The sequence below is a fragment of the Dendrobates tinctorius genome, unplaced genomic scaffold, assembly GCF_039654945.1.
Source record: "Dendrobates tinctorius isolate UK_male_01 unplaced genomic scaffold, ASM3965494v1 ptg000082l, whole genome shotgun sequence".
Lineage (NCBI taxonomy): Eukaryota > Metazoa > Chordata > Amphibia > Anura > Dendrobatidae > Dendrobates > Dendrobates tinctorius.
In genome coordinates this window covers 250,145-277,935 of record NW_027361750.1, presented here as the reverse complement: position 1 = coordinate 277,935, position 27,791 = coordinate 250,145, and the positions used below count along the sequence as shown (strand labels likewise).

The window sequence follows — 27,791 nt, the reverse complement described above, 5'->3', positions numbered from 1 at the left end:
TGACAGGGGGGCAATGTGTGCCAGCAGGGGGGAATATAGATACAGGGGGGCCATGTGTGCCAGAAGGGGGGAATACAGATACAGGGGGGCCATGTGTGTCAGCAGGGGGGAATATAGTGATAGGGGCCTTGTGTGCCAGCAGGGGGGAATATAGAAACAGGGGGGCCATGTGTGTCAGCAGGGGGGAATATAGTGATAGGGGCCATGTGTGCCAGCAGGGGGGAATATAGTGATAGGGGCCATGTGTGCCAGCAGGGGGGAATATAGAAACAGGGGGGCCATGTGTGTCAGCAGGGGGGAATATAGTGATAGGGGCCATGTGTGCCAGCAGGGGGGAATATAGTGATGGGAGCCATGTGCTTGCCAGCAGAGGGACATATAGAGAGAGGGGGGCCATGTGCCTGCCAGCAGGGGGGAATATAGTGACCGGAGGGGCCATATCCAGGATAGGATGGGAGGGGCTATGTGCCAGCACAAGGGGGCAATGTGCCAATGTACCAGCAGCACAGGGGGGGGCCATGTGCCAGGTTGGGGGTTATATAGATACCAGGATGATGGACATATATATGATTTGAAAGACGGACACTGGCATTATAAGACACACCTTCATTTAACATAAAAAAAATTTTTTCTCTTTTTCGTCATCAAATTTGGGGGTGCGTCTTATAATCAGGTGCGTCTTATAAAGCAAAAAATACGGTACTTTCGCAAGCCACTGTACATATATAACAAGGAAAAATAGTAGCACATTTCTAAATGTTGTTGGTTCAATACTTCCTCAAGCAGCCAGCCAAGAAGCCTAAAAATATAGAAAAAATAGACTGGAAGCAGCATTCGACTGGAAACCAATGAAAAAAGTGGATTTTATACACACAGATATATAATACAATGTTTCAGCCCCTCATTTGAGAGAAACGCTTCAAATAACTAACTGAAACATCGCATATAATGTATCTGTGTATTAAAAGTCCACTTCATTCATTGATTTCTATTGAAGGGCTGCGTCCAATCTATTTTTTCTACATACACACGTGTACATACAGTTGAAACAAGATGTTTACATACACTATACAAAAAGATACGCACGCATGTTTTTCTCCATATCTGATATGAAACCAGAATAAACATTTCCAGTTTTAAGGGCATGTCACACTAAGAGATATCGCTAGCAATATCGCTATAACTAGTGACGTTATAGCGATATTGCTAGCGATATCGCTGTGTCTGATACTTACCTACGACCCGCTCCCCCGCTGGTTATCGCTGATCGCGCGAGAACGTTCAGGACCGCTTCTCGCTGTCCACTTCCTGCGGCGCTTCCTGTGGAGAGACGAGCGTGGAGCCGGGCGGGAGGACACAGGATCGCCTAGTGTGACAGGTAAGCAACGACCCCCGTCCCCAGCGATGTCGCTGGTGAGATCTGCCTGTGTGGCAGCTCACTAGCGACCACTTAGCGATGTACCAGCGATCCTGACCGCGTCATATCGCTGGTCGGGATCGCTAGTACATCGCTAAGTGTGACAGTACCTTTAGGTTAATTAGGATTACCATAATCTAATATAGAAAGCTCAATGTGTGTGTGTGTGTGTGAATGTCCGGGATTGGCATCCGCACCGTCGCAGCTACAGTCACAAAATTTTGCAGTCACACGTCTGGACCCCGAGAGCGTCATAGGCTATGTTGTGAGGCGAAATTTTAACCCCGCGCATTCCAAGTCACCAAACAATTTTGCCCCTATCTACATAATGGGGAAAAAGTGAAAGGAAAAGTGTTGGAGGCAAATTGACAGCTGCCAGATGTGAACAAGGGGGACTTAAAGAATGAGAGCGATAGCGCCAAACAGTATATACCGTACAGTTGCTAAGGTGGGGCCCTGACATGGGATACTCACCACACACGGGGATATGAACACACACAAAATGCGCTTCAACACATATACCACCCTCAGCACACATTTCACCACACACACACCAACCTCGCCACATAAAAGTCGAAACACAAAAGTCGCCACTCAAAACTCGCCACGCTGTCCCAGAGCTGTTTAAAAGATGAAAAATGAGCTGTGATTGGTTGCTATCAGCAACAGTTTTCTTGTGGTAACTGAGGCCTATTATTCTTATCATTTCTATGGTGTTATCGTCCTTCTCTAAAGCTGGAAATAACACAATTTATTACTGTGCCAACACAGACCACCCTCTGACACAGACTGCAGGGGGAGCCCAGTATCACACAGTATGGTATTAGATACACGGCTCAGCAGTCAGTATCACACAGGATAGGATTAGATACACGGCTCTGCAGTCAGTATCACACAGGAGAGGATTAGACACACGGCTCTGCAGTCAGTATCACACAGGATAGGATTAGATACATGGCTCAGCAGTCAGTATCACACAGGATAGGATTAGATGCAAGGTTTTTACGTGCAATATAATCATTATAATTTGTTATAACTAACCACAGTTGGTTGCTATGCCCAGGCAACGCCGGGCTCTTCAGCTAGTTATTAATATTTGCCAAATGCCCAAATAATGAGAGAGAGAATGTTAAGGAATTTTTATTACTTACTGCAAAGTCAAAAATTTACATACACTAAGATTACTATGCCTTTATACAATTCTGGACCGCCCATATGATGATGTCATGGGTTTGGAAGCTTCTGATAAATGTTGCCAAAAAACCTGAGATAATTGGAGACACCTGTGGATGTATTTTAAGACACACCTGAAACACACTGCTTCTTTGCGTAGCATCATGGGAAAGGCTCAAGAAATCAGCCAAGATATCAGGAAAAACAAAATGGGAGTGTCCAGCTGTCCAGCCATCATATCGCTCAGGAAGGAGATGGGTTCTGTTGTCCCAGAGATGAATGTGCTTTGGTCTGACACGAGCATATCAACACAAGGACAAAAGCAAAAGACCTTCTGAAGATGGTGGTGAAGGCTAGTAAGAGTGTGTCAATATCCACAGTGAAATGAGTATTGTAACAACATGGGCTGAAAGGCCACTCTGCCAGGAACAAACCATTACACCAAAAGAAACATAAAAAAGCCAGATTAATGTATGGAAATGCACAAAGGAACAAAAAGTTTAATTTTTTGAGAAATGTCCTGTGGTCTGATGAAGCTAAAATTGAACTTTTGGGGCAAAATGACCATCGTTACGTTTGGAGGAAAAAGGGAGAGAAGCTTGGAGGCCTACGAACACCATCCCAACTGTGAAACACAGGGATGGCAACATCATGTGCACTTGACAAAATAGAGGACATCATGAGAAATGAAGATTATGTGGCAATACTCAAGACATCAGCCAGGAAATTAAAGCTTGGGCGGAAATTGGTCTTCCAAAAGGACAATTGCCCGAAGCATACTGCCAAAATGGTAACAAAGTGGCTTATGGATAACAAAGTCAATGTTTTGGAGAGGCCATCATAAAGTCCTAATCTCAATCCTATTGAAAATTTATGGGCAAAGCTGAAAAGGCAGGTGCGAGCAAGGCAACCTACAAACCTGGATCAGTTAAACCAGTTTTGTCAGGAGGAAGGAGCCCAAATTCCGACCAACTATTGTGAGAAGCTTGTGGAAGGAAATCACAAACGTTTGACCCAAGTCATTCAGTTTAAGGGCAATGGTACCAAATACTAATGAAATGTATGCAAACTTTTGACTTTGTAGTAAGTAATAAAAATGCCTTTAAACATTCTCTCTCTCTCTCTCATCATTCTGGCATTTGGAAAATATTTAATTATGGTAATCCTAACTGACCCAAAACAGGAAAGGTTTATTCTGATTTCATGTCAGTTAAAAACATGGATATGCATCTTTTTATATAGCGTATGTAAACTTCAGGTTTAACTGTACATACACATGCGTGTGTTCATGTGTCTAATATGTATGTATGAAGGTATGTATGTAATGTGTAATGTGTATATATTATATATGTGATATCCTGTTTATTTCAAGACAACCATGCAGCATTTCATTTCGCCTGCGCTGCTGCAGGGAAACTAAGCAATTATCCGAAGAGAGAATTGCTGTATTTGAGATCATGGCATAAAACCGGTCAGTTCTCCTTATGTCTGTTTTAAAACATCCTTACATCAGCAGGTAGGGCATAACAGGACGATTCCCTTTTAAATTGGCCACCTAAATTGGTTTCAACTTCAGGTGGTAAGTGCCTGAGCAACCAGACACTTCAGCAGCCAAAGCAGGAGACTAGTGAGCCAATCCAGCAGGGCCACAGCAGAACACAGGAGCCATAGCAGAAGAGGTAGATGAAACCTATCACCCAGCAAATGAATAGAGATTGTAGCCACTTGATAAGACATTACTCTGGAGCATCTTTTCTTACAACTCCACATTACACTATACCTCCAGGAAATGTACGAATAAACTAACAACTGGATACTAATAGTTGTGGATGTTCCCCACAGACTCCGTTGCTTTTTACTCCTAGCTGAAAGAACCAGACTTTGTAGGTATTTCCCCTTCTCACAAGGGGGAAACCGTAATGCCCAGTTGTCTTGTTATATATACATTTTTAGAGCGAATGAGAAGAATGTTCCAGAATTATGAGATTATAGGGAAATAAATTATTTACTAAAACAGACACGTTGAGAGATCTGACAAGTTCTCTTTATTAGAAATTTCCAGAAGCCACCAGGTGGATCCAAGCTGGAGTTCTGGAGACTTGGCATGATTTACAGTCACTCCATGCCCACCCATGACAAATAGTTATCAGACTTATACTGTATGTAATATAGTAGATTACATGATTTGGCGAGCATATGAAACCAAATGGTTAAAGAGTGAAACAAATCGTAGAAAATGGCCTTCACATGTTAGCTGGTCTAATATCACCACTTTACAAAAGACCGGGCAATAAAGGACAATTCCAACCTATGACATGGTAGGTTACAACTACTAGGCCTAGTGGATAGATGTTACCCCCTTGACCTTCATCAATTCTAAATCCACTGCCTGATAACCTGACTTTATAGGCAACAAACCCAACTTGAGTACACGTTGAATGAGGTTTCTTAAAATTATAATAAAACAAAGAAGCCAATGGCCGAGTTATACTGCAGCGATAATTCAGACAGCTAACAAATACTATAATACTGCATTGGAAAAGAAAAAATAGCTATTTGGCCAAAGATACAATCAGATAATTCTGTCACAAATAATTTGAAAGACTCAAGAAACAAGCTATTACAGCATATAACTCTGCAAGTTCCACATCAGGCTAACGAAAACACCTACCCTTAGGGCCTCGTCACACATAGCGATCTCGCTAGCGAGATCGCTGCTGAGTCACAAGTTTTGTGACACAACAGCGATCTCACCAGCGAGATCGCTGCGTGTGACAGCGATCAGCGACCGGCCCCCCCTGCCGGTATCGTTGATCGTTGCAGGAAAGGCCAGGACTTTTCTTTGGTTGCTGATCTCCCGCTGGCAAGCACGCATCGCTGCGTGTGACAGGCGGGAGACCAGTGATCAGCTGGTAACTGACGTACACATCGAGTATCCAAGGGACGCACGTCCCTTGGATACCCGATGTGTAGGTTAGTTACCAGCTCCCTGCATCAGTGCGCTGGTAACGAACACAGCAGCGCCGCGAGCTCGGCGTCGCTGTGCTTATCGCTGGTGAAGCTGTCTGTTTGACAGCTCACCAGCGATCACATAGCGACTTACCAGCGATCCTGACACGTTGATATCGTTGTCGGGATCGCTGGTGAGTCGTTATGTGTGACGGGGCCCTTAGACTACTCTACACCCAAGAGAAAACTTGACCTCACCTCCCAGTAGTCATGCTAGTGAAAGGGTCCATTGGACAACATCACTTTTTCCCCCACATCCAACCCGTATCATCTCACAGCTTAATAAAAACGATCCCGTATCATCTTACAGCTTAATAAAAACAATTCAGACAATGAAGATTGGGTCACAAGGCGTCAAAATGATCCTTTCAAGCTTCAAACCAGATTGATGAGATAAGCGTAAGACACTTGCATGCAAAATAAATAGATATTTCATTCTTTTATAATCCAAGAACGTCAAAAAATCAGGAGTAATGCCAAAGTAAAGTGGAAATACAGACCTTATGAAATTTTAGCTTTGGGCTGATATGGGGTTGTTTCCAAAACTTCACTTTATCTACGTAGTATTTTGAAGAGCATATCTCATTTTGGACTTGGATAAATCAAATATCAGTATTTCTCGTGTGGCCAAATCAGATCAACAAACTCTACTGCAGTTTCTTTTTACTGCCTGAAAATAAATGACCAATGTATGAGCATTACGCTAATACAGAGTCTCTGAATGCTAAGGCTGTGGATATATGGGAGTCGTGTCATCAGTCCAAGAGCAGTGAATAGAGAGAGTGGTGGTCAAGCATCCATGGCTCCACCTACATTGGATTTTGGGAGCCACATTCTGTGGGACCCAGCGATCAGACCCAAAGCAATCAACCATCTACACTGTGGATAGGTGATACATTTAATTGGAAAACCTCTCGAAACTCAAAAGTTGTTTAAGTTTGCACAAGAGACTTTCAGGCTTTTAGCACTAATGGTAATGGTGGTGCAGCTTCCATAAATCTTCATCTGACCCATCATTCTTGTTATTGGCGATTTTCAGCTTTCAGACAGCCAAAAGTGGTGTAATGATGATACATTAGAAGTTTAAAAAAGAAAGGAAATGCCCTTTAAAGTAATGCATTAGACACACATTGCATTAAAGAACATGTCCAGTTAAAAAAAAAATGTACTTAAGTTTTTAAAGGTGCCTCAGTGTTCAGATATCATTGTTTCCTGGTGGTTCTCGCAGCTCAACGTCTGGCTTTTGCTCAATAAAAGAGAACGTTTCCGGTGTTAGCATGTCATCAGTGGTCAAGTGTGACGTGGACTAGCTAACTGGTCATTTCAATAGCAAAACCAACCTCTTCTGCCTATGCATTGGCATTCAAGTTCAAGTAAAAGATTTTTAGAACATTGGTCCAGAGGCCACACTGGTAGTCCATGGCGGCCATACCAAAGTCAAGCAAACCTTGCGATACCTGCCCCACGGCTCTTCTGATTTTGAAGGCCCGGTGCAACATCATTACGGCGTGACGCATGCAATACGTTGCACTAGGAGTACTAATCAGAAGAGGAGAGAGGGGCAGTCTTATCTTCCGGCCAGCGTGTGCACCATAGCCTGGACGATCCAATTAACAAAGGGAGAAGAGAGGATTATTGAACAAGGCATCATCCAGGAGGCATACAGATATCACTAGTTTCAGCTGTACTCAACCTGCTTGACCATATTAGCAGCTCAAAATGTTAAAATGGGGTGACAATTCCCATTGAGGTCTAAAGGGAATCTGTCACGTTGAAAATGGTATCTGATCTGCAGGCAGGATCTTATGGAGCAGGAAGAGCTGATCATTTTAATATACATTTTTTGGAGGAAAAAGTTACAGTAAAACTTGTATTTCATTCATTGAAATCCCTTGTCCTTGTATTCATTATTATTATGCTTTGCTTATACAGTGTCTTTTTATTCCACAGCGCTTTACAGACACCACTGTCCCCATTAGGGCTCACAATTTAAGTTCCCTATCAGTATGCCTTTGGAGTGTGGGAGGAAACCCACACAAACACGAGGAGAACACACAAGTCTGGAAGGCAGTCCTACTCAGTGAGTGGCAGTTTTCCCTGTATGAATGTGCATGCTGAAATAGCTGTCAATCACTAGCCCACCGGACTCCTACGCACACAATCACCAGGGATTTCACTGAATAAAATACAAGTTGCTCTGAACCTTTTCCATAAAGTATATAAATATATTGTAGAGGACCGTAATTACATATACAATGTACAATGTGACAGGTTCCCTACTGTCCGATCCTCTAGAATCAGAGCACAGTTTTGTTACATTACCGCACTGGGCGATCAAAATTCCCGGCTTACTGTTGATTCAACAGACAGAAACAACAATCTAATAGAAAACATGTCTTTGTATAAAAGCTAGTATAAAGTAATTGAGCATTTCTTGACAACTTGGAAAAAAAAACCCCATTGCATATCAAAGGGATAGAAAATGTACTTTGTGAGCCATGTAATGAAGCGGCTAAGCAGAAGTGACAGCAACATTTATAGGAGAAAAATAACACTGGGATTGTTCCTGTCGTGTTACTAGTAGTCGCTGCATAAGAAATGATGTGCTTAAGTGATTCAGAAGTTCATTACAGACGTGCTGCTGACATGGCCTTCACTTCTCATTCACAGGCGTCGCTCTGACAATCTCGCTCCTTTGTACGTTGTAACGAGACAATGAAGCGCTCTCAGGAAAGCTCTGTTAATAACAAAGACGAGCAACTGTGAGGCGGACTCTGCAATTCACAAAATCCGCCATAGTGTGGTCCGGATGAGATTTTGGACTAAGAAAAAAAAAGTGTCAGTTTAAGGGAGTCAGCATCAATATATCTAATATTTCAGCCCATCAGCGGCTGCTGGAACATGGACATGAGGCAAGTTCTAACATCTGAAAATACAGCATACGGTCTGATAAGTCAGATTACAGCCAAAAATCTGCTATAACCAGTAAGTGTTTCCATAATGACAGCTAGGCTGAGCAGCTCCTCGCAACACTTTCCTATAAAATCACTTAAGTGTGTAAGTTGGTAATGGGGATGTCTGCAGCTTTATAAGAGCAATTTTGAAATATCCAATCTAGGAACCTTTGTAGCCATAATGCTGGAGGAGCCATCTTATCTATCCATTACATCCACCACATACGGATTTTAACGGGATCAATGTACTGCTTATAGGGTTGCACCACTCCACTTAGCGTCAGACTGGGGTGTCCAAGGCCCACAGGATGAATGAACCCAAGGGGCCCACCCTACAGCTACATGCAAATACTTGTTAGCCGTTATCCCCCGATATAGTGGAGCGTTGACTGTAGAACACAGGCGGCTCCTGCACATTTACTGTGAACCACAATAACTGGGATGTACAATTACGGTAGTTTACATTAAAGGGGTTTCTTTGGTTAAACCACACCGATCCATCGGCTCCACAGGATTGGTGATAAATTATTGATTGCATAGGTCTGCACCGATCAGAAGAATTGGGATGTTATATCCCTAAACAGTACACTTCTATCCCCATTTTAAAACGACGGGGCAGTCATGTGCTGCCTGCGACGTGTGCACTGACATCAGCGGCCTTTATCTAATAGGTTGGCGGCCATGTTAATTATTGTGGTGCAGACTTTCTGCACTGCAATACATTTAAACTGAATATGTGTCCTCAGATGCAAATTCAATTGAAACCAGTGAGCCCCTGCTACATCCTGCTTGGGGGCCTGCCAAGGACCAGGGTCCACAGGAGTATCGTCCGATGTCTGTCCCGGTGCTCAAGTCCAAATCTAACTCCATTGATCAGCTGTAAAGGTGAGTGGACCCTTGGAAATTCGGGTTGGTCTGAACTTTAGTCCAAAGTACGGAACAGGTACCAGAACTGTACCTGAACCAGAACCATAACCCCCATAGAAATCAATTAGGACCCGAATTTTGGACCTGAAAAATTTCTCTCCCCCCCCGAACTTCTTGAAATGTAAAACGGACTTTCAGGAGAATTCAGTACCTGACACCTAGTGTCCGATGTGAACCACAAACTTTACAGCTTGGGTTTGATCATCTCTAAACAGCTGTTCTTAGTGCCAGCCAGATATGGTCAGTTGGGAAGCGACACAGAACAGCTACTGGAAGAATAAAAACAATCCAGATCACCCCTTATAAAATTAATCCAGTCAATGGGGAAGCCCTGAAAGCTCACCACTTGCATGACGTGTTGGGTAACGGAGTCCAAACAAGGTAAAGGATCCAGCTTCCTATATATATATATATATATATATATATATATATATATATATATATATATATATATATATATATATATATTCAAATTTTATTTAGTCCATTAAAAAAGTGAAAACGCATACATACTTTACACGGGATTAAAGTAAATGCTCTCCATAAAAAACAGAGTGTTCGGAACAAGATAATATTAGACACACATCAAGAAATTTTTTTTTTTTCAAATGTTGAATATAGAAACCAAAAAAAAATTGGAAATCATATTATCACATACAACTGACAGCTAATGCAGGAGTCTAAAATATACAATGTCCCCCACCTTAGGTCTCCATGTGACCTGCATGCAAAGGTTAAGAATGTTATCCAATAAAGTCTCCCTGAAGATGTGACAAGGGCAAGACCAACTCATTTAGGATTATTACTCAAAGGGTCCAATTTACAGAATGACAAGCATACAGAAGACATTATCTGTCTAACACGCTCATGGGAGAAGGAAACAAGTAGAGTTTGTGAAGCTAGATTATATATGATTTTGTTAGTTTCAGGGCTGTCCTAATACTGTCTTAGAGCAATGGACATGTGATGATAAAAATGTTTTGGTAGTGTATAATTTTTGGATTTTTATTCCCACAGTATCATGCGCTAATAATTGGGAGGGTCGATTGTATAAATGAAGGCATTTGCAAGCATTTCTAGGCAAGCATAGAAGACATTTGCGAGACCTAAAAAGGTTGCTCGTTTTTCTGACCATCATTGCACATATTTACACGGGACAATGGTGAAGAATGAGAGTTCCTATGAATACTAGTCCAACTGATTATGTGAAAGGGTCCATGTGAAAGGGTCTTAAAGGGAATCTGTCAGTTGGGATCAACCCTTCTAAGCAGTCATAGGAAGTTGAATAAAGCGCATAGATCTGAACAGCTCATTTACATATTAAGAAAAACATGAATTTCTCTGGAACAAGACATCAGAATGCAGATATAAAGGTATCATTTTATTCCAACTTTCTATGACCTAGACGCCAATATAGACTGCTTAGGAGGGTTGATCCTACTCACCGATTCCCTTAAACTCTTAGCACAAAAGCTGAATAGTATACAGGACGGGATACAATATTGCATAACAATGCATATGTATATAAAATTTACAGCGGGCAAAGGGTCGATTCAACACCTGTCTTCAATACAGTGGCTATCCTGCCATCATCTGTCCCCCAAAAAAGGGCACAAAAAAAGGCACCAAGACCAGTGTTGGACCAGCAAGAAAATCCTCCAGGAAACCAAAACTGACAATACTGGGGCCTCAAAATCCCATCAGACAAAAAGCCCTATTCAGAGCCAATGACTTGACAGGATGGAATATTGACTGCTTTACTTGTAACCTGTGGAACCTTACTGACGATATATGTCCAATATCATAAATCTAACACTAACAAAAAGTTGGTAATTTTATTAGAAGTAGAATAAGTACAAAAAAATACAAACTCATACATTTTCAGTTTAAGAAAAGTTTTGATCCCCAATGAAATTAATTACTATAAGGTACTACTATCAAAAAATCTGTTGTTTTTCTGGAGTCTGTGATCCTTCTGGCTTGTCATGAGTCACGCTCCTATGATGTTCTCTGTTCCGCGCTGTATTCTGGAGAATGAAGCGCTTTCTACATAACACAACTGAGCAGAAAGATAGAAACAGTGGTAGACCCAAATGCAAAACGTCTAATAGGGCTCTCAGGCATTCACAGGTCTTTAATAGTCTTGGTCTTCTCATATGGGACCCCACTCCAAGACTCAGTTGTGATTGGGTAGAAAAGCTGAACTTCTCCAAAGGTAAATGACCAGATAAAGCCATGAGCGCAGGTTTTGCCATCAATAACGGTTAGGAGATATGCGCTCAGAGGACTACAGAGGCTGTGGATGAGAAGAGACTATTAGGCTATGTGGTGTATTTGCAGCAGATTTGTATGCCCCAAAAAACAGTGTTCGCGAGAAAATCATAAAATATAAAATACATATGTTCTTGATGCTTATTTGTAGATGTTTTGGATGCATTTTTACTTGCATTTTTTCCCATTTCTTTGAATAAGTAAGAAATGCTGAAAGAATGAAGATTTCAAATAAAAAAAAAGCTTTGATGTATAAAATCTGCAAGGAAAAATAAGCATATGTGCATGAGATTTCAGAAATCTCATTTACTTGGCTGGTACTGTAAATGAACAAGCCTTTGCACTTGTAACTTAGACTCAGTATATGAAAAGAAACAACTACTTATGTGGATTAGATCAACATAACATACGGTTGTGTGTTCCAATGATGTCGTCTTTGATGTAACATGCACAGCCATGTACCACAGATCTGATGGCAGTGGGAGTGACACAGAGAATGTTGTATAAAACATGAGGACTTTCTGGATTTCATTTAGGAACATTTTGATGCCTCTCCAAAGCCCAAGTCTGAGACATTTAATTTCCATATTCAATTAGAATCCCAACATCTGCTTTTTCCCCTTCCTACTGACAGTGACATAGGTGGAAGACCGACTCCTCCAAGTCTGTACCGAAATTAAACTTGAAAAGAGGATAAACTATTAGCTCATGTGGATGTCTGGCTACACATGAATGCCTATCACTTTAGACAACTCACACATTCCTGTTGGATGAATACAACAAAAGCCTTATTAAGCAACCACAAATAACCTTGGGGAAAGTAAGAAAAAGAAATCTTCATTTAGAAAGGGATGGTAATTCCCCAATCAGGACTCAGAGGAAAACAAATCTGCAACTTGTGGAGGGAAATAAACCAAAGTACTGGATTATCACAGACGGATTTACAGGCCCTCACTCCCCAGTTGTATGTGGCTATGGCAGGTGCCTTTCCTAAAACAGTACCATCTTTTACATCGACACTAAAGCAATTTCAAGCCAATAAAATCTAATGATTATTTTTTAAGATGATTCCTGAAACTGGTTTACTATTTTCCTACATGGAGCACATAAACAGATCCACTTAGATCACATTCAAAGTTCTTTGATTTCCACAACTTCCAAACATAACATAGAGATATATATATATATATATATATATTATAGTAGGAGAGGATTAGACTAAGAAGCTCCACTGGTGTCACTATTCACAGAGGTTAGCCACCACTTACTTACTGATGGCCTACCCTTACGGCAGATGCAGACGACCATATTATTGGTACAATTTCAATCCGGCAAAACATTGGATCGGATTCGGACCAGTGTTAGTCTATGGGGCCGTGCACATGTTCTACCAGATACTGATGGTCTATCCTAAGAATAGGCCATCAATTAAGCAGTGGCCTACCTATAATATATCTAAAATGTTGAATACAAGGAACATTATTTAGATTGTTACCATAAAACCTGGCAAAACTGCTTCCAAACACAGCCAACACTCACAAGTCTCGTTTACACTATATAATCTGTGGCATTAAACAACCGCTGATCAGCTACGTTTGTTGATTAACATACTTTTTAGACAGGTCAATATCGCTTTCAATGTGCAGAAGACAATTAGTAGATAGTGTCATAGTTCTCACCAGCACAGGCCCTGTTTCACAGAGCAATGTGCTGTCGAGAATGCAGATTCTTAGTAGGGTACCACAATTAAAGATGCACCAGCGATCCCGACAATGATACGACCTTGTCAGGATCGCTGGTGCATCGCTACATGATTGCTGGTGAGCTGCCAAACAGGCAGCTTCCCAGCGATCAGCACCAGCGAGGACGCTGGTATCTAAGGTAAATATTGGGTTACTAAGCGGCGCGTGTCAATTAGTTACCCGATGTGTACCTTAGAAACCTGCGTGCTCGCGCCGAGAGCTGCCAGCACGCAGGTTTCTAAGGTACACATCGGGTAACTAAGTGACGCGCGCCGCTTAGTAACCCGATATTTACCTTAGATACCAGCTCCCAGGGCCTGCTTAGAGCGCCGGGAGCCTCGCTGATCTTTGTCTCCCGCTGCCACATGCAGCGATGCGCGCTGGCCAGCAGGAGAGCAATGATCAAAAAATGACCCAGGATGATCCTGAACGCTCAGTGACACCCGGCCTCGCTGATCGTTGGATCCCGCTGCCACACGCAGCGATGCGCGCTGGCCAGCAAGAGAGCAACGATAAAAATGACCCAAGATGATCCTGAACGCTCAGCGACACCCGGCCTCGCTGATCGTTGGCTCTCGCTGCCACACGCAGCGATGCGCGCTGGCCAGCAAGAGAGCAACGATAAAAATGACCCAGGATGATCCTGAACGCTCAGCGACACCCGGCAGGGGGCCCTGTCGCTGATGTGTGTCGCTGGCGAGATCGCTGTGGCGTTCCAAAATCAGCGATCTCGCTGTGTGTGACGGGGCCTTTACTCCAGCTTAAAAATTATTGCACCCGATGAACAAACGTTTCCTGACAATTGTGCAAGATAAACACGTCCTAGGTGTCTTCCTCATATATGGATGCAAACAGCAGAAATGCAGGATGAGTGACTAGTCCGGATACACGTGTGCAGAGCTCAAAATTTATTTTTGAGCCAGGGTCATCCATCTAGCTAATTGGTATTCAGACGTGTCCACTCTTCGCCAGTCATTACACTGGCTGCCCATTCATTATAGGATCCAATTCAAAGTACTTGTCCTCATCCACAAAGCGTGGCACCCCCTTACATCTCCTCCCTCATTTCTGTCTATCGGCCTAGCCGATCGCTGCGCTCTGCAAACGACTTTCGACTAACCTCTGAACTAATCCGTACCTCCCACTCCCGACTCAAAGATTTCTCCCACGCTGCGCCAATTCTCTGGAATTCTCTACCCCAAGAAATTAGGGTTATCCACAACTTGCACATTTTTAGGCGCTCTCTCAAAACACATTTGTTCAGAGCAGCCTATAACGTTCCCTAATCAAAGTCATTTTGTGTGTAAGTGTGTGTGTAGCCCATTCACTATCTCTATCTACCCCCCCCTCCACTCCCTCAAGATGGCTGGACCATCATTGTAAATACACACCTGTACTTTGTATCTCCCCCACCTCATTGTAGATTGTAAGCTCTCACGAGCAGGGTCATCTTATTTTACTTTAATTATTGTATTGCTAACGTTGTTACTTATGACTTATGTGTTTGAAACTGTTAAACTGTAAAGCGCTGCGGAAAATGTTGGCGCTATATAAAGATTATCTATTTTTACATAGCCTGCATTAACAGAGGTAATAAAGGCATCATTAAAACCGTTATTGGGAGCCTAATAAAATGGTCCAAATACATTATAGGGGTAGATCTCCTTGACAGGTTCCCTTTAAATACACATTAGTGTAAACCTACAGCCACTTATCACACAAGTACTTTGCTGTTACTTCATCTCCTTACATTGAAAAAGCTTTGCTTAATACGAGGAGCGCACGTTTGATTAGTGAAGCCTTGCGTGGATAAACAAGAACTAAAAGGTTTAGGATTGCATGAGAAGTGCCCCATATCCGAGAGCTCGCCCAGACAAGATGTCTCCTCTAAACACAGCGATTGTAAATCAATAAATCCTTGGAGGACAATAAAGATGGCACTTTAATTTGCTGTAAAATTAGGTTTTATGATGGTCCTATATTTTTAAAGCTACATGACATAATAAATGTTTCATGAAAAGTTATGGGCAAGAAAGCTTTCAGTGGTCAGCGGCTTGGTCAGTCGGATTTCATCTTGGTTGATTTGCTGGAGTTTCAATACAGAACAACAGGGCTGGACGGAGCCCTGCGCCTAACGTTACGAGCCTTTAATGCCAATTCTAATTTACAGCCTATTCATTACGGCCATAACATTAGCAATAAAACGAATGGATGGTATTGTTATACTATAGCAATGTCAGCTTTAAATTTAACGATGGCACATGCATCAAACAATGCTGTGACGATAGGGTACTGCTAAAATACAGAGGGTGAAATCCTCGTACTATGGTAAAGGGATTCCTTAATATTAAATTGATCAAATATGACTCTTTATACAATGACATCTATAAGACATGAAAACAGCAGTTCAGGAATAGGAGCAAGAATGCACAGTTTCTATATAAAAAAGGGGTTCCGCCAGCACCAATCTGCATTCCAAACCAGCTACATATCTTTAAAGGGGACTTAGCCTTATAATAAGATTTCCTTTCATTTTTTTTGCAGCTTGCCATGTTGTCCAGAAAATCAACATTACTCATATATGCAAGTTCGGGGGTTCAATGTACCTCTGCACTTTTCCACCATTTATTTTTTAAATAATTTAATAAAAGTAGCAATTATAGTAAACTATGACGTTTACCAAGATTTACATAGACAATCGCTATCGTGTATAAAAAAAAGGTTTTGATGACGAGCCTAGAAAGCACTCATTCCAGTATCCTAGGTTTCCTTGATAATTAACACAAGGCACATGTACAGAATAAGATCTACCTAAAATTCTCAGACAGGGTGCTGGAAAACCCAGTTAGTGATCACTAAAGATTAACAATTGGAGGCAGGTTAAAAAGAATGGCTAATAATTAATTATGATGAGACATTCGATAATAGTTATTTATGAATAGAAGCTAGGTTTCTAGATAAGTTCCTATGACTCAAATATGAAGAATGTGACTAAAACGTCCGTCTTGGTCAGTCCTACGCCAAGTTCAAATAGTTCAATTTAACAACAAAGCATTGTATTCTTCAAGCAGAATTCGTTTTTAGACTAGCCTTCAGAGCAAACACAACAGGTAGACTGTGCCTGTCATCTGTGGCACACTCTTCAGCTTTGTTGTGTAGACTGGGTCAGAGTAGGCAGAGCCTAATCGTGTTCTAAAGGAATACTATATAAACCCAGTTGAGGTTTTGTATTCATCTGTCACTGTAGTTTCTGGGGGAGAAGGCTGTAACCATCTATACCTCGAGATTATTAGTCTTTTCACCATTTACTTTCATTCATTGCAGTTATGACTAAATCCCACAGCATAGGCGTATATGGCAAAACAAATCATGGCTCTACAATAACTGCTTTTTATTAAAAAAAAAAAGGGAAGAATTAAAAAAAAATTATTCTGGTTTCAAACGATCATATAAGGATTGTGAGCCCTCGCGGGCAGGGTCCTCTCTCATCCTGTACCAGTCATGACTTGTATTGTTTAAGATTACTGTACTTGTATTATGTATACCCCTCCTCACATGTAAAGCGCCATGGAATAAATGGTGCTATAATAATGAATAATAACAATATAAAATTTCTATAGTACGCGGTATAAAAGGTAGAAAACGTCTCGCTTCCGATAAAGACAGATTCAGTCGACAGAAGAGATGAGGAATGCTGTGCCTTAGCGGAGCTTTACTTGGCTATCAAAATGCTTGATAAGACAAATAAACTATCAAGATTGATCTAAGTGGATGCCCACCTCAGCCCCCCTGACATTCACAAATTCCTTGTCTTTGAGGAGCCAGACACAGCTTGTACTATGGTCGTGTAGATTTACTTTCATTATATTATTGCAAAATGCAATCAGGTTTTCCGCACATTTGAACAATCATGTTAATGGTATATTACGACGGCTCTGGATTGTAAACCGGCTGCTTATTAGTCCAATATCAACACAGGTTAGGAAAATGCTCTGCATGGGGTGCCTTGATTTTTGTAATTAAATTGTGCAGTGAAAGGGCTTTAATTGGAGAATACAAAATAATTGTATTGTCAAAACTTTGTTTATGCAAGCAATTAAAAACCTCTATAAACAGAATGGCCCCTCTTTTAACAAAGAAAAGCTTTGGGAAAACTGTACAACTGTGAGACAGACGAGAACAGGCTGGGAGCGACGTGTTGATAAACAAGGAAATAGATCACTGTAAACTTTTTTTTGTTGGCAGCGCCATTGTCCTGTAATGATAATGGGTGGGAAACCGCTCTGGTGGCATATTTCTTCATTCCACTATTACCAACTATCAAGCACGGATAATCGGGCAGGTGCATGCCATATAAAGATAGAGAACAAGGGTTTCATTTTGCTAAAACTATAAGTAGAGCTTATACTTTGGGGTATTCAACCCAGAAAGTGTGGGACAAAAAAATAACATAAAGGAAGACCTATGTAGATGAGCCCAATTAAGGGACACCATTATATAAGCCAAAATAGGGAGCAGCAGATCAAGGCCCCCAAAAACGACTATGAGTGGCTCTAGCACTGGTGGACATCGTTGTTCTGTGCCTGTGCCTTATATAGGTTGCCCATTCACTCGAATGTCCCGTACACAATGCTGCATAATAGTGGCCAACTGTGTCAAACATCACCTGGAATTTCAAAAACTGGCCATGCGGATATCCACTGATCATCTTTAGAATGTAGGCGGTTTTCAAGAAAAATTAGTAAATAGCATAGAATGCAAGGCAAAAAGACAAAATAAATCAGTAGACCGCGAGCAAACATAACATTAACCCCTTCCCAATATAACATTTTCCTTTTTTTTTTTTAGCTTCTATTTTTTCCCATGAGTAATAACTTTTTTTATTTTTCTGTTGATGTATTAGGACTTTTTTAGAAAGACGAATTGTAATATTTAAATAATATTCCACAATTGTTTTTTTAGGCTTTGTAAACTTGCGGTTATTCAATTGCTGGTACTTTATACTGTAATATAGCTGCATTTGCAGTATATAGAATTAAAAAAAAAAAAAAAAAAAGGTATGAATGGCAGCCACAGGATGATCTTCCAAAAAGCACAGTTATGGCAGTTATGGGGGGCCTTCAAGCACGCTCCTGACAGTCATGGCATCCTGTCGGCACCCCACGATCACATTGCATAGAGGAGACCGATGGGCACATGAAGAAACGCTCCCCTGGTCAGTAAAATTTATCCCCAATCTATGATTAGGGAATAACTTCTAAACTTGAGAATACCTATTTAATTCTAGACTGCCCTGAAGCAGGTATTGCCTTACCCATATTTCATAACGTGCTGGCTAGGCACCAAATCGGGTGATATTGCTATTAATTTCGAATTAGTCGCCAATTCACTGCACACACAATCTGGGTAGTGTTGAAATGTATCATATTGCTCCTTTTCGCCAAGGTCTGTGAAGGATATGAAGGTTTGTGGATGTGTACTGTCAACTGTTCTCCATGAAGGAAACCTCAGGTTAAATATTCGCCATCCATAGTGAAGAGTGAACGAGTGGGAAAGTATTGCAGATTGCCACAGGCATTTCTCACTGGATCCTGGCCAGGTTATAAAGCATAATTGTATGTAATTAATGGCCGTGCAGGTTTTATAGTTCTCTCTGGTATGCAAATCTTTACATTTCTTTCAGAGAGACGACAAGTACTAAAGGTGTATGATTAGTGCTTGGTTAAAAGGAAAACGCTGGGGAAAACTAGTCTGCGCCTGCCGAGCTTAGGCTTTATTATATACACTCACATGGTGTGCCATAGGGCCCTCCACATGTAAATGGTGTTTAATTGCATGTCCATGTACAAGCATGGCTGGTTATAAGATGGATGGAGATAGATTATTGATAGACGATAGATATACAGACGATAGATAGATACAGTTAGGTCCATATATATTTGGACAGATACAACATTTTTCTAATTTTGGTTCTAGACATTACCACAATGAATTTTAAACAAAACAATTCAGATGCAGTTGAAGTTCAGACTTGCAGCTTTCATTTAAGGGTATCCACATTAAAATTGGATGAAGGGTTTAGGAGTTTCAGCTCCTTAAGATGTGCCACCCTGTTTTTTAAAGGGAACAAAAGTAATTGGACAATTGACTCCAAGGCTATTTCATGGACAGGTGTGGGCAATCCCTTCGTTATGTCATTCTCAATTAAGCAGATAAAAGGCCTGGAGTTGATTTGAGGTGTGGTGCTTGCATTTGGAAGGTTTTGCTGTGAAGGAAACATGCGGTCAAAGGAGCTCTCTCCATGCAGGTGAAACTGTTACGGCGGCGGAACACGCTTAAAAAAATATAAATGAAGCGTGTTTGCTGCCCAGGGTCCACTGTGCGGCAGATGTATTAACCGCTGCTGAAAAGGCAGAGCACCAGGACGGTAATGTGCACAGGGAAGGACTGCACCTGATGCACAAAAGCAAGCTCTGTTGGAACTCACAGAGCTGCACACAAGAACACAAACACAAAAACGCTGAGTCTGTATATACTGCACAGATAATCAGCGGCACACGTGCGGTAGCCAGAGATTGGGGTAGTTAGAGACGTCACTACCACCAAATGGACTTACCATGACTGGACGTGTGCACAGCGTCGCAGCTGCGGACGCCCAAACGGCTGCAAGCGCAATTAGCAAGTGCAATGCAAGACGCTGGCTGCTGTAAAAGGTGGAGCTTGAGCGCGCTGGCGCTAGCGCGCACACTGGCTGTATCCCAATCACTCACACATTCGTATTATCAGAGGGAAGGGGTTTCTTAATAAGTCAATCACCAGTCCAAGCATCCATACCAAACACACAGCAGCAAGTATAGAAAATACTAGCGCATGGCATAGCGGCCATGCACACTTTTTATAGCGTACGGGACCTGTCAGAAATCTCCAGAGCCCCGAGCATAACCAATCAAATCAGGAGCAGGACCTGAGCACCTGACTCCTGAACTCCAATGAGAGCTAGTCCCGTGAGCATGCTCAGAAGCAGGGAAAAAGGACTTAGCCTCTGGAGACAAATGTGAGAATCTGGGTTGCTGCATATGCATAGCATGACCCAGATTCCTAACAGAAACAAGCCATCCTTAAGCTGCAGAAACAGAAAAAACCCATCTGAGAAATTGCTACAACATTAGGAGTGGCAACATCTACAGTTTGGTACATCCTGAGAAAGAAAGCACTGGTGAACTCATCAATGCAAAAAGACCTGGGCGCCCCCGGAAGACAACAGTGGTGGATGATCACAGAATAATCTCCATGGTGAAGAGAAACCCCTTCACAACAGCCAACCAAGTGAACAACACTCTCCAGGAGGTAGACGTATCAATATCCAAATCTACCATAAAGAGAAGACTGCATGAAAGTAAATACAGAGGGTTCACTGCACGGTGCAAGCCACTCATAAGCATCAAGAATAAAAAGGCTAGACTGGACTTTGCTAAAAAACATCTAAAAAAGCCAGCACAGTTCTGGAAGAACATTCTTTGGACAGATGAAGCCAAGTTCAACCTCTACCAGAATGATGGAAAGACAAAAGTATGGCGAAGGCGTGGTACAGCTCATGATCCAAAGCATACCACATCATCTGTAAAACACGGCGGAGGCAGTGTGATGGCTTGGGCATGCATGGCTGCCGGTGGCACTGGGTCACTAGTGTTTATTGATGATGTGACACAGGACAGAAGCAGCTGAATGAATTCTGAGGTATTCAGAGCCATAAGTGTGCTCAGATCCAGCCAAATGCAGCCAAACTGATTAGTCGTCATTTCATACTACAGATGGACAATGACCCAAAACAAAGCCAAAGCAACCCAGGAGTTTATTAAAGCAAAGAAGTGGAATATTCTTGAATGGCCAAGTCAGTCACCTGATCTCAACCCAATTGAGCATGCATTTCACTTGATAAAGACTAAACTTCAGATAGAAAGGCCCACAAACAAACAGCAACTGAAAACCACCGCAGTGAAGGCCTGGCAGAGCATCAAAAAGGAGGAAACACAGCGTCTGGTGATGTCCATGAGTTCAAGACTTTAGGCAGTCATTTCAAACAATGGGTTTTCAACCAAGTACTAGAAATGAACATTTTATTTACAATTATTTAATCTGTCTAATTGCTTTTGGTCCCTTTAAAAACAGGGTGGCACATGTTAAGGAGCTGAAACTCCTAAACCCTTCATCTAATTTTAATGTGGATACCCTCAAATGAAGCTGAAAGTCTGAACTTCAACTGCACCTGAATTGTTTTGTTTAAAATTCATTGTGGTAATGTCTAGAACCAAAATTATAAAAAGGTCCATAAATATTTGGACAGAGACAACATAACTGTAGATAGATGATAGATAGACGATAGATAGATGACAGATGGATGGATGATAGATAATAGATTATATAGGGTCTCTGTTCATGTCGACATTAAGGATTCATCGATACTGAACCAATACAGGATTTATTCTATTATTTTTAGAATGATACATTATATTTAAGCTTTTGATTGAAGGATATGGGAGAACTGACTTTTCTGCACTACATTTTTCCCAGCTTCCCACTGCCGCCAGCTTACGTCCTATTTCGCAACCTTGACCTACTTGGAACATCGATTTCCTTCATTGTCTTACAGCTTCATGTAAAGGAAACCTGTCACACAATTCCTGGTGCCCAAAACATTGGCAGCATGAATGAGAGCCTTGGCTGCCTGATCGGGGCGGAGGTGTTCAAAGAAAACGTAGTTCGTAGGAACCATATCACAAGACTAGTCCGACGCAGCCACCTACAGCCAGGTCTATTTCAGAGTTTAGTGTGTCAAAAAATATAGTTTGAACAGCTGGCTAGGGACTATAGAGAGGGACCTGACACGTCAGTCACCACACCTGGCTGGCTTTTCCCTTGCCACTCCATGTGATGGACAGGTCTGTTCCATGTACGTTTTTAGAGAGACTTGTCAATCACCTGGAGCAGCGCTAGACAAAGCCGGTGAGGGGCGGAACTGGACTAATCTCCTCCCTTCAAACTAGATTTTCTCTGATATGTTGCGCTGTAGTAGATAAAATTACACTTTGCTGCAGGGTAGCCAGGCTCCGATTTATGCTGCCCATGGTATAGACAGCATTAGTCAAGCAAAAAGTACACTTTAAGCCATATTTATCATATCTTTGGACCTCTTATAGCACAAAGGAAGGGGGTTTTATTATCCCATGCCAAATAGGATACAAATGATTGACATGAAATTATATTTGAAATACTCTTTAAATCCTTTTGTACTGAAGAACAATGGGCAGCATGGAGACTCCGTGGTTAGCACTGCAGCCTTGCAGCGCTGGGTTCCTGGGTTCAAATCCCACCAAGGATTCTCTGGTTTCCTCCCACATTCCAAACACATACAGATAGGGAATTTAGATTGTGAGCTCCATCAAGGACAGCGATGATAATGTGTGCAAACTGTAAAGTGCTGCGGAATGTGTTAGCGCTATATAAAAATAAAGATTTATCATTGTATAAATCTTTTTTTTTTTATCAGACCTATATTGTACATAATAGAAATATGATTATTTATTCCCACTCAATTATAAACCATCCCCCCTAAGCAAAAAAAAAACCCAAAAATTTACCGTAATTTATATATGATCAGGCACATTAGTGACTGGGCCTCAGTGCACAAAACAAAGAAACAAAAAAAAGGATTTTTCTTTTTAAGATAGTTATGGAATCAAAATGACAACTGCGTTAAAATTTCAGAGTAGTAACTTTTTTCTTTTTTTTTTTTTTTTTTTATCAGTGATAAAGCAATCTCTAGGGCTTGCTGAAAATGTGCGTTTCTGAGACAAAAGGGATGAGGAGGAAAAGTAGTAAGCTAGATCAGCATTAATGGGGTTGAATGGCACATAGAGTCAGAGCCATTACATTAACAGATGATGAAGATGGCACTAAGAGGTAAGCACTACTTTGTAGGTGAAATCTACTTTAGTGCAATGACAAATTATAGTGATTAATATCAACCATGTATAATTGGCTTAAAAGACCCATCTCACGTTACATAGAGGCTGCCTGTACTGGAGCCAAAGAGCCGAGTCAGCAGAAGATGATGGAAAATAAGATAACTAGTCATGGGATGAAAACCATCTATTCGTAGAGGCAAATCCGATACAACGCCAATGGCACAGAAATCTCAGCAATGTCAGGGTGTTGATTCCATATAAGCAGGGATAAAGCTTTCTCTCCAGCACGGTCTCTCATGTATATCTTTCTTGAATATTCCTTTAATGCACACTTGACGTTCCCCTACCTTCTAGCCTATAGGCTCCTAAAGAACAGGAGCATTTGTTCTTTCTAGTAAACGCTGTATATACATTTCTAAGGCCGGGTTCACATTAGCGTTCGGGAGCTTTGTGGAGGGCTGCGTACTTCCTCCGTTAAGCCCCGCATACTTCTGCATGCGTCCTGCGTACCCATCTTTAAAATTGGGTACGCAGGACCTGCGGATGCTTCATTTTGACGCGCCCGCCGTCCGCACAAAACTTAACTTGTTGTGTTCCCGTGCGGTGGATGGGCGCATCAAAACGACGCATCCGCATAAATCTGCATGTCCTGCGTACCCAATGTTTAAGATAGGTATGCAGGACGCATGCAGAAGTATACGGGGCTTAATGGAGGAAGTACGCAGCCCTCCGCAGAGCCCCCGAACGCTAATGTGAACGTAGCCCAAGAAATCCTTTATACTTCTTTAAACTACAGGTACAAATCAGAGAAATATTTGGAGATTATGCATTCTATTAAGAATTAGTAAAATTGTTAAGTTCAGCTGTAAAAAAAAAAAACTTCAATGGAGTCAAGACACAACCTGCGGGGTTGTAGCGACACAGTGAAAAAGGTTTTTTTTTTGTTTTTTTTATGAAGAGCAGACAATTTTTTTTTTTACAGAAAAGTGTGCACCAAGACCCGACAATCCTTAGCCAGACACACCCAAAAATGGTCTAAATTTAAAAAATTCGATACACCCCCATTTATAGTCTACAGATCATAGGGAAATTGTCTAAAAAAAAAAAAAAACTCTTAAACTTTTCAAAAATAGTGACTGTAGTTTAATGTCACCATAAAATCCTCGGTGTGACATGAAAAAAACAGGCACAGATTTGACACTGGTGACATGAAAGGCCACCAACCTGGATAATATCTATACATTCTAGGCTTTAGCTAATTTTCCCTAATTTTCTCCTCCGCCAACTTAAAAGCCATTTCCTAAACAAAACCAGACAGACAACTTGAGTGAGTGATTCTACTATGGCGTGGCTGTGTTTTTTTAAGAAGCCTTTCTTTACAAGACCATCAATGTTGAAGGGAAAGACAAGAAGAAGAACTTTACATTTCATATCTGTTCAAAGAAGATCTAATGCTAGTTCACCGATGTGCAATCAACTTGACAAATGGATCCGGTGCAACCCCGTGCCTCCCTCTGAAACCCGAGAACCTGATTTACACAATATTCTGCAAAGTGAGGGAAGCCCGAATTCCAGAAAGACTTAGTGCTGTCATGCTGCAAAATAAAAGGGCTGATCTGATAATTCTTCCCATATATTGAAATCTGATAATACTGGGAAAAAAAAAAAAGAACCCACAGGGTGGGATAAACTGGAGATCGTTAAAATAATACACGTAACTATCAAAACAAAAACAGAATATAAAAAATTGTTTATTTGGCCGGTTCCCACAATTAAAGAATGTAAGCCCATCAAAGAGACAGATGGAGCAAATGAGGATATTTTTCATGGTGTGGAGCTTCAAGCTGTCAAATCTGGGCAGACCGCAAGCAACAAATAAATTCATTAAAAGTAATTTACCAGTAAATAAGTTATCATGGCAGGGGAGCGAATTTCAAAAAAATTTCAATTTAAAAAAGCGCTTTTAAAAAGAAACAAAAGACAGGAGCAGTCAAAATGACCGTACCTGACCACATCCACCGTAAACCATTGTGATCTGTAGGACACCAGTTTTAGGTTATGCAATAAAGGGCACTGGGCGCCGTTCTAAACAGGTCACACAGCACAAGGTAAGAAAGCCTAACAGTATGCAAAATGGAGTCACTAAATTATCGCAGGCTTCAGTAACATTGGAGTGGCAGCCCACTACTCAACAACCCCTTCTTAATGGCTTACGTGACCCCATATAACTTACCCCATAAACAGTGGGGGGAAAAAAGTATTTAGTCAGCCACCAATTGTGCGAGATCTCCCACTTAAAAAGATGAGAGAGGCCTGTAATTGAGATCATAGGTAGACCACAACTATGCGAGTCAAAGGCCTCTCTCTCATCTTTTTAAGTGGGAGAACTTGCACAATTGGTGGCTGACTAAATTTTCCCCACTGTACTTGCCTTCCAGACCGGTGGCGTTCCAACAATGTTGGCGCTGCAATTACTCGCTGTCAGTTGACACTTCAGTCATGGGAGTGCTGCGGCCAATCAGCGGCCACTGACCAGCTGAAGCGCTCACTGTTTTTTCAGATGGAAGAGATGAGTCTGACGGAAGCATGACAACTGTAGCCAAACAGTGGTCACGTCCCTGGAACGTCACCACCGGAAATCAGTGTCGTCGCTAGAACTTCGCAGGTCCAAGATGTGTTCCCGTATATGTTTTTTTAGCTTAAATGGGGCAATTAAGTAGTTAAAAAGGGTTGATACACTAGTAATCCAATATAAAATAATTTTTAACGACAATATTGGTAGTAAAAGACCACACTATAATTGATGGGCTGACCACTAATGTTTTTAATGCTGCCTGTTTCTGTTTTCCATTCACAGGGATGCTATGTTTTTCTGCATATATCACTGAACCTAGCTGCAGTACATTATTTGGGCCGTTCTTCCGTTGCCTGTACTGCAGCATGGGTGGTGAGGAATACCACTGTGCAAAGAAAAAAATGGTAAAGTGGGCACAGCGCTACATCATCAGCACTGCATCACCTTCTTTCTCGGGATCAGTGGAGGTTGTCAGCAATATGCCATCACTTCACATGTTTTACAGTTGCAACACCCAGACTCCGCGCAGTTGTACCAAGAATGCTTAGGTATTCAAGACACGGTTACGGCTTTGATTAGGCTTCAAAAATAGTACACCGCCTGTTATCTGGGGGCTTTTAGAAATATAAAACTGATTGTTTATCCATAGCAAATGGGTGGCACGGTGGCTCAGTGGCTAGCACTGCAGCCTTGCAGCACTGGGGTCCTGGGTTCAAATCCCACCAAGGACAACATCTCAAGGAGTTTGTATGTTCTCCCCGTGTTTGTGTGGGTTTCCTCCGGGTTCTCCGGTTTCCTCCCACACTCCAAAAATACTGATAGGGAATCTAGATTGTGCGCCCCATCGGGACAGTGATGATAATGTGTGCAAACTGTAAAGCGTTGCAGAATATGTTAGCGCTAGATAAAAATAAAGATTATTAAATTTTTATTTGTTAGCGAATGGGATAATAAGGCAATATCCAACACAACACTCCTTTCTTTTTTTGCAAGGAGCAAAAATAAATAAATAAAAAGGCTGCAGCTGATCAGCAGGTAGTAGTAGTAGTGGACAACCCCTTCTAGAGCAGACTTAAAGCAGAAAGATGAACAAACAAACAAGCAACAACTAAAGCTAGCTGCAGTAAATACCGGCAAAGCATCATAAAGGAGGATACATAAGGTCCTGCACATGAGGAAAGAAAAATAGCGAATCAGAAAAACTATACTACATTTCTAATTGGAGATATTTTCTAATATTATTATTACACCGATTACATATTGGTATAGGATCTTAGACATAGGAATACCTCCTTTAAAGTTAACCCCTTCACTTTTCATGCTGTCAGCAATGGCACCACATTAAAGAGAAACATCACAAGACCTAGCAAAAGTCATAGAAAAACTTAAAGATGGAACTGCAACGATCTCACAGAGACGTCCAGGCCGACCACACAAATCTACACCTATACGGGAGCATCTTCTCATGATCTAGAAAAGGTGAGAACTTTGTTTTTAGTAGTTTTATATACAGTGGGGAAAAAAAGTATTTAGTCAGTCAGCAATAGTGCAAGTTCCACCACTTAAAAAGATGAGAGGCGTCTGTAATTTACATCATAGGTAGACCTCAACTATGGGAGACAAACTGAGAAAAAAAAATCCAGAAAATCACATTGTCTGTTTTTTTTTCATTTTATTTGCATATTATGGTGGAAAATAAGTATTTGGTCAGAAACAAAATTTCATCTCAATACTTTGTGATATATCCTTTGTTGGCAA

General features: G+C 41.4%; 1 protein-coding gene across 3 annotated transcripts in view; it reads right to left on the bottom strand.

Moving 5' to 3' along the window:
* Positions 1-27,791, bottom strand: part of STAU2 (staufen double-stranded RNA binding protein 2) — a 322,980-nt gene that overhangs the window by 49,106 nt on the left and 246,083 nt on the right. The window contains exon 10 of one of the 3 annotated variants that reach the window (XM_073583831.1): positions 11,302-11,776. The exons of the other annotated variants lie outside the window; for them this stretch is intronic. Within the exon in view, the coding sequence (XP_073439932.1) occupies positions 11,768-11,776 (9 nt within the window). The 3' untranslated portion in view covers positions 11,302-11,767. Of the gene's footprint in view, positions 1-11,301; positions 11,777-27,791 lie in introns of those variants that run through there. 3 annotated transcript variants of the gene reach the window in all.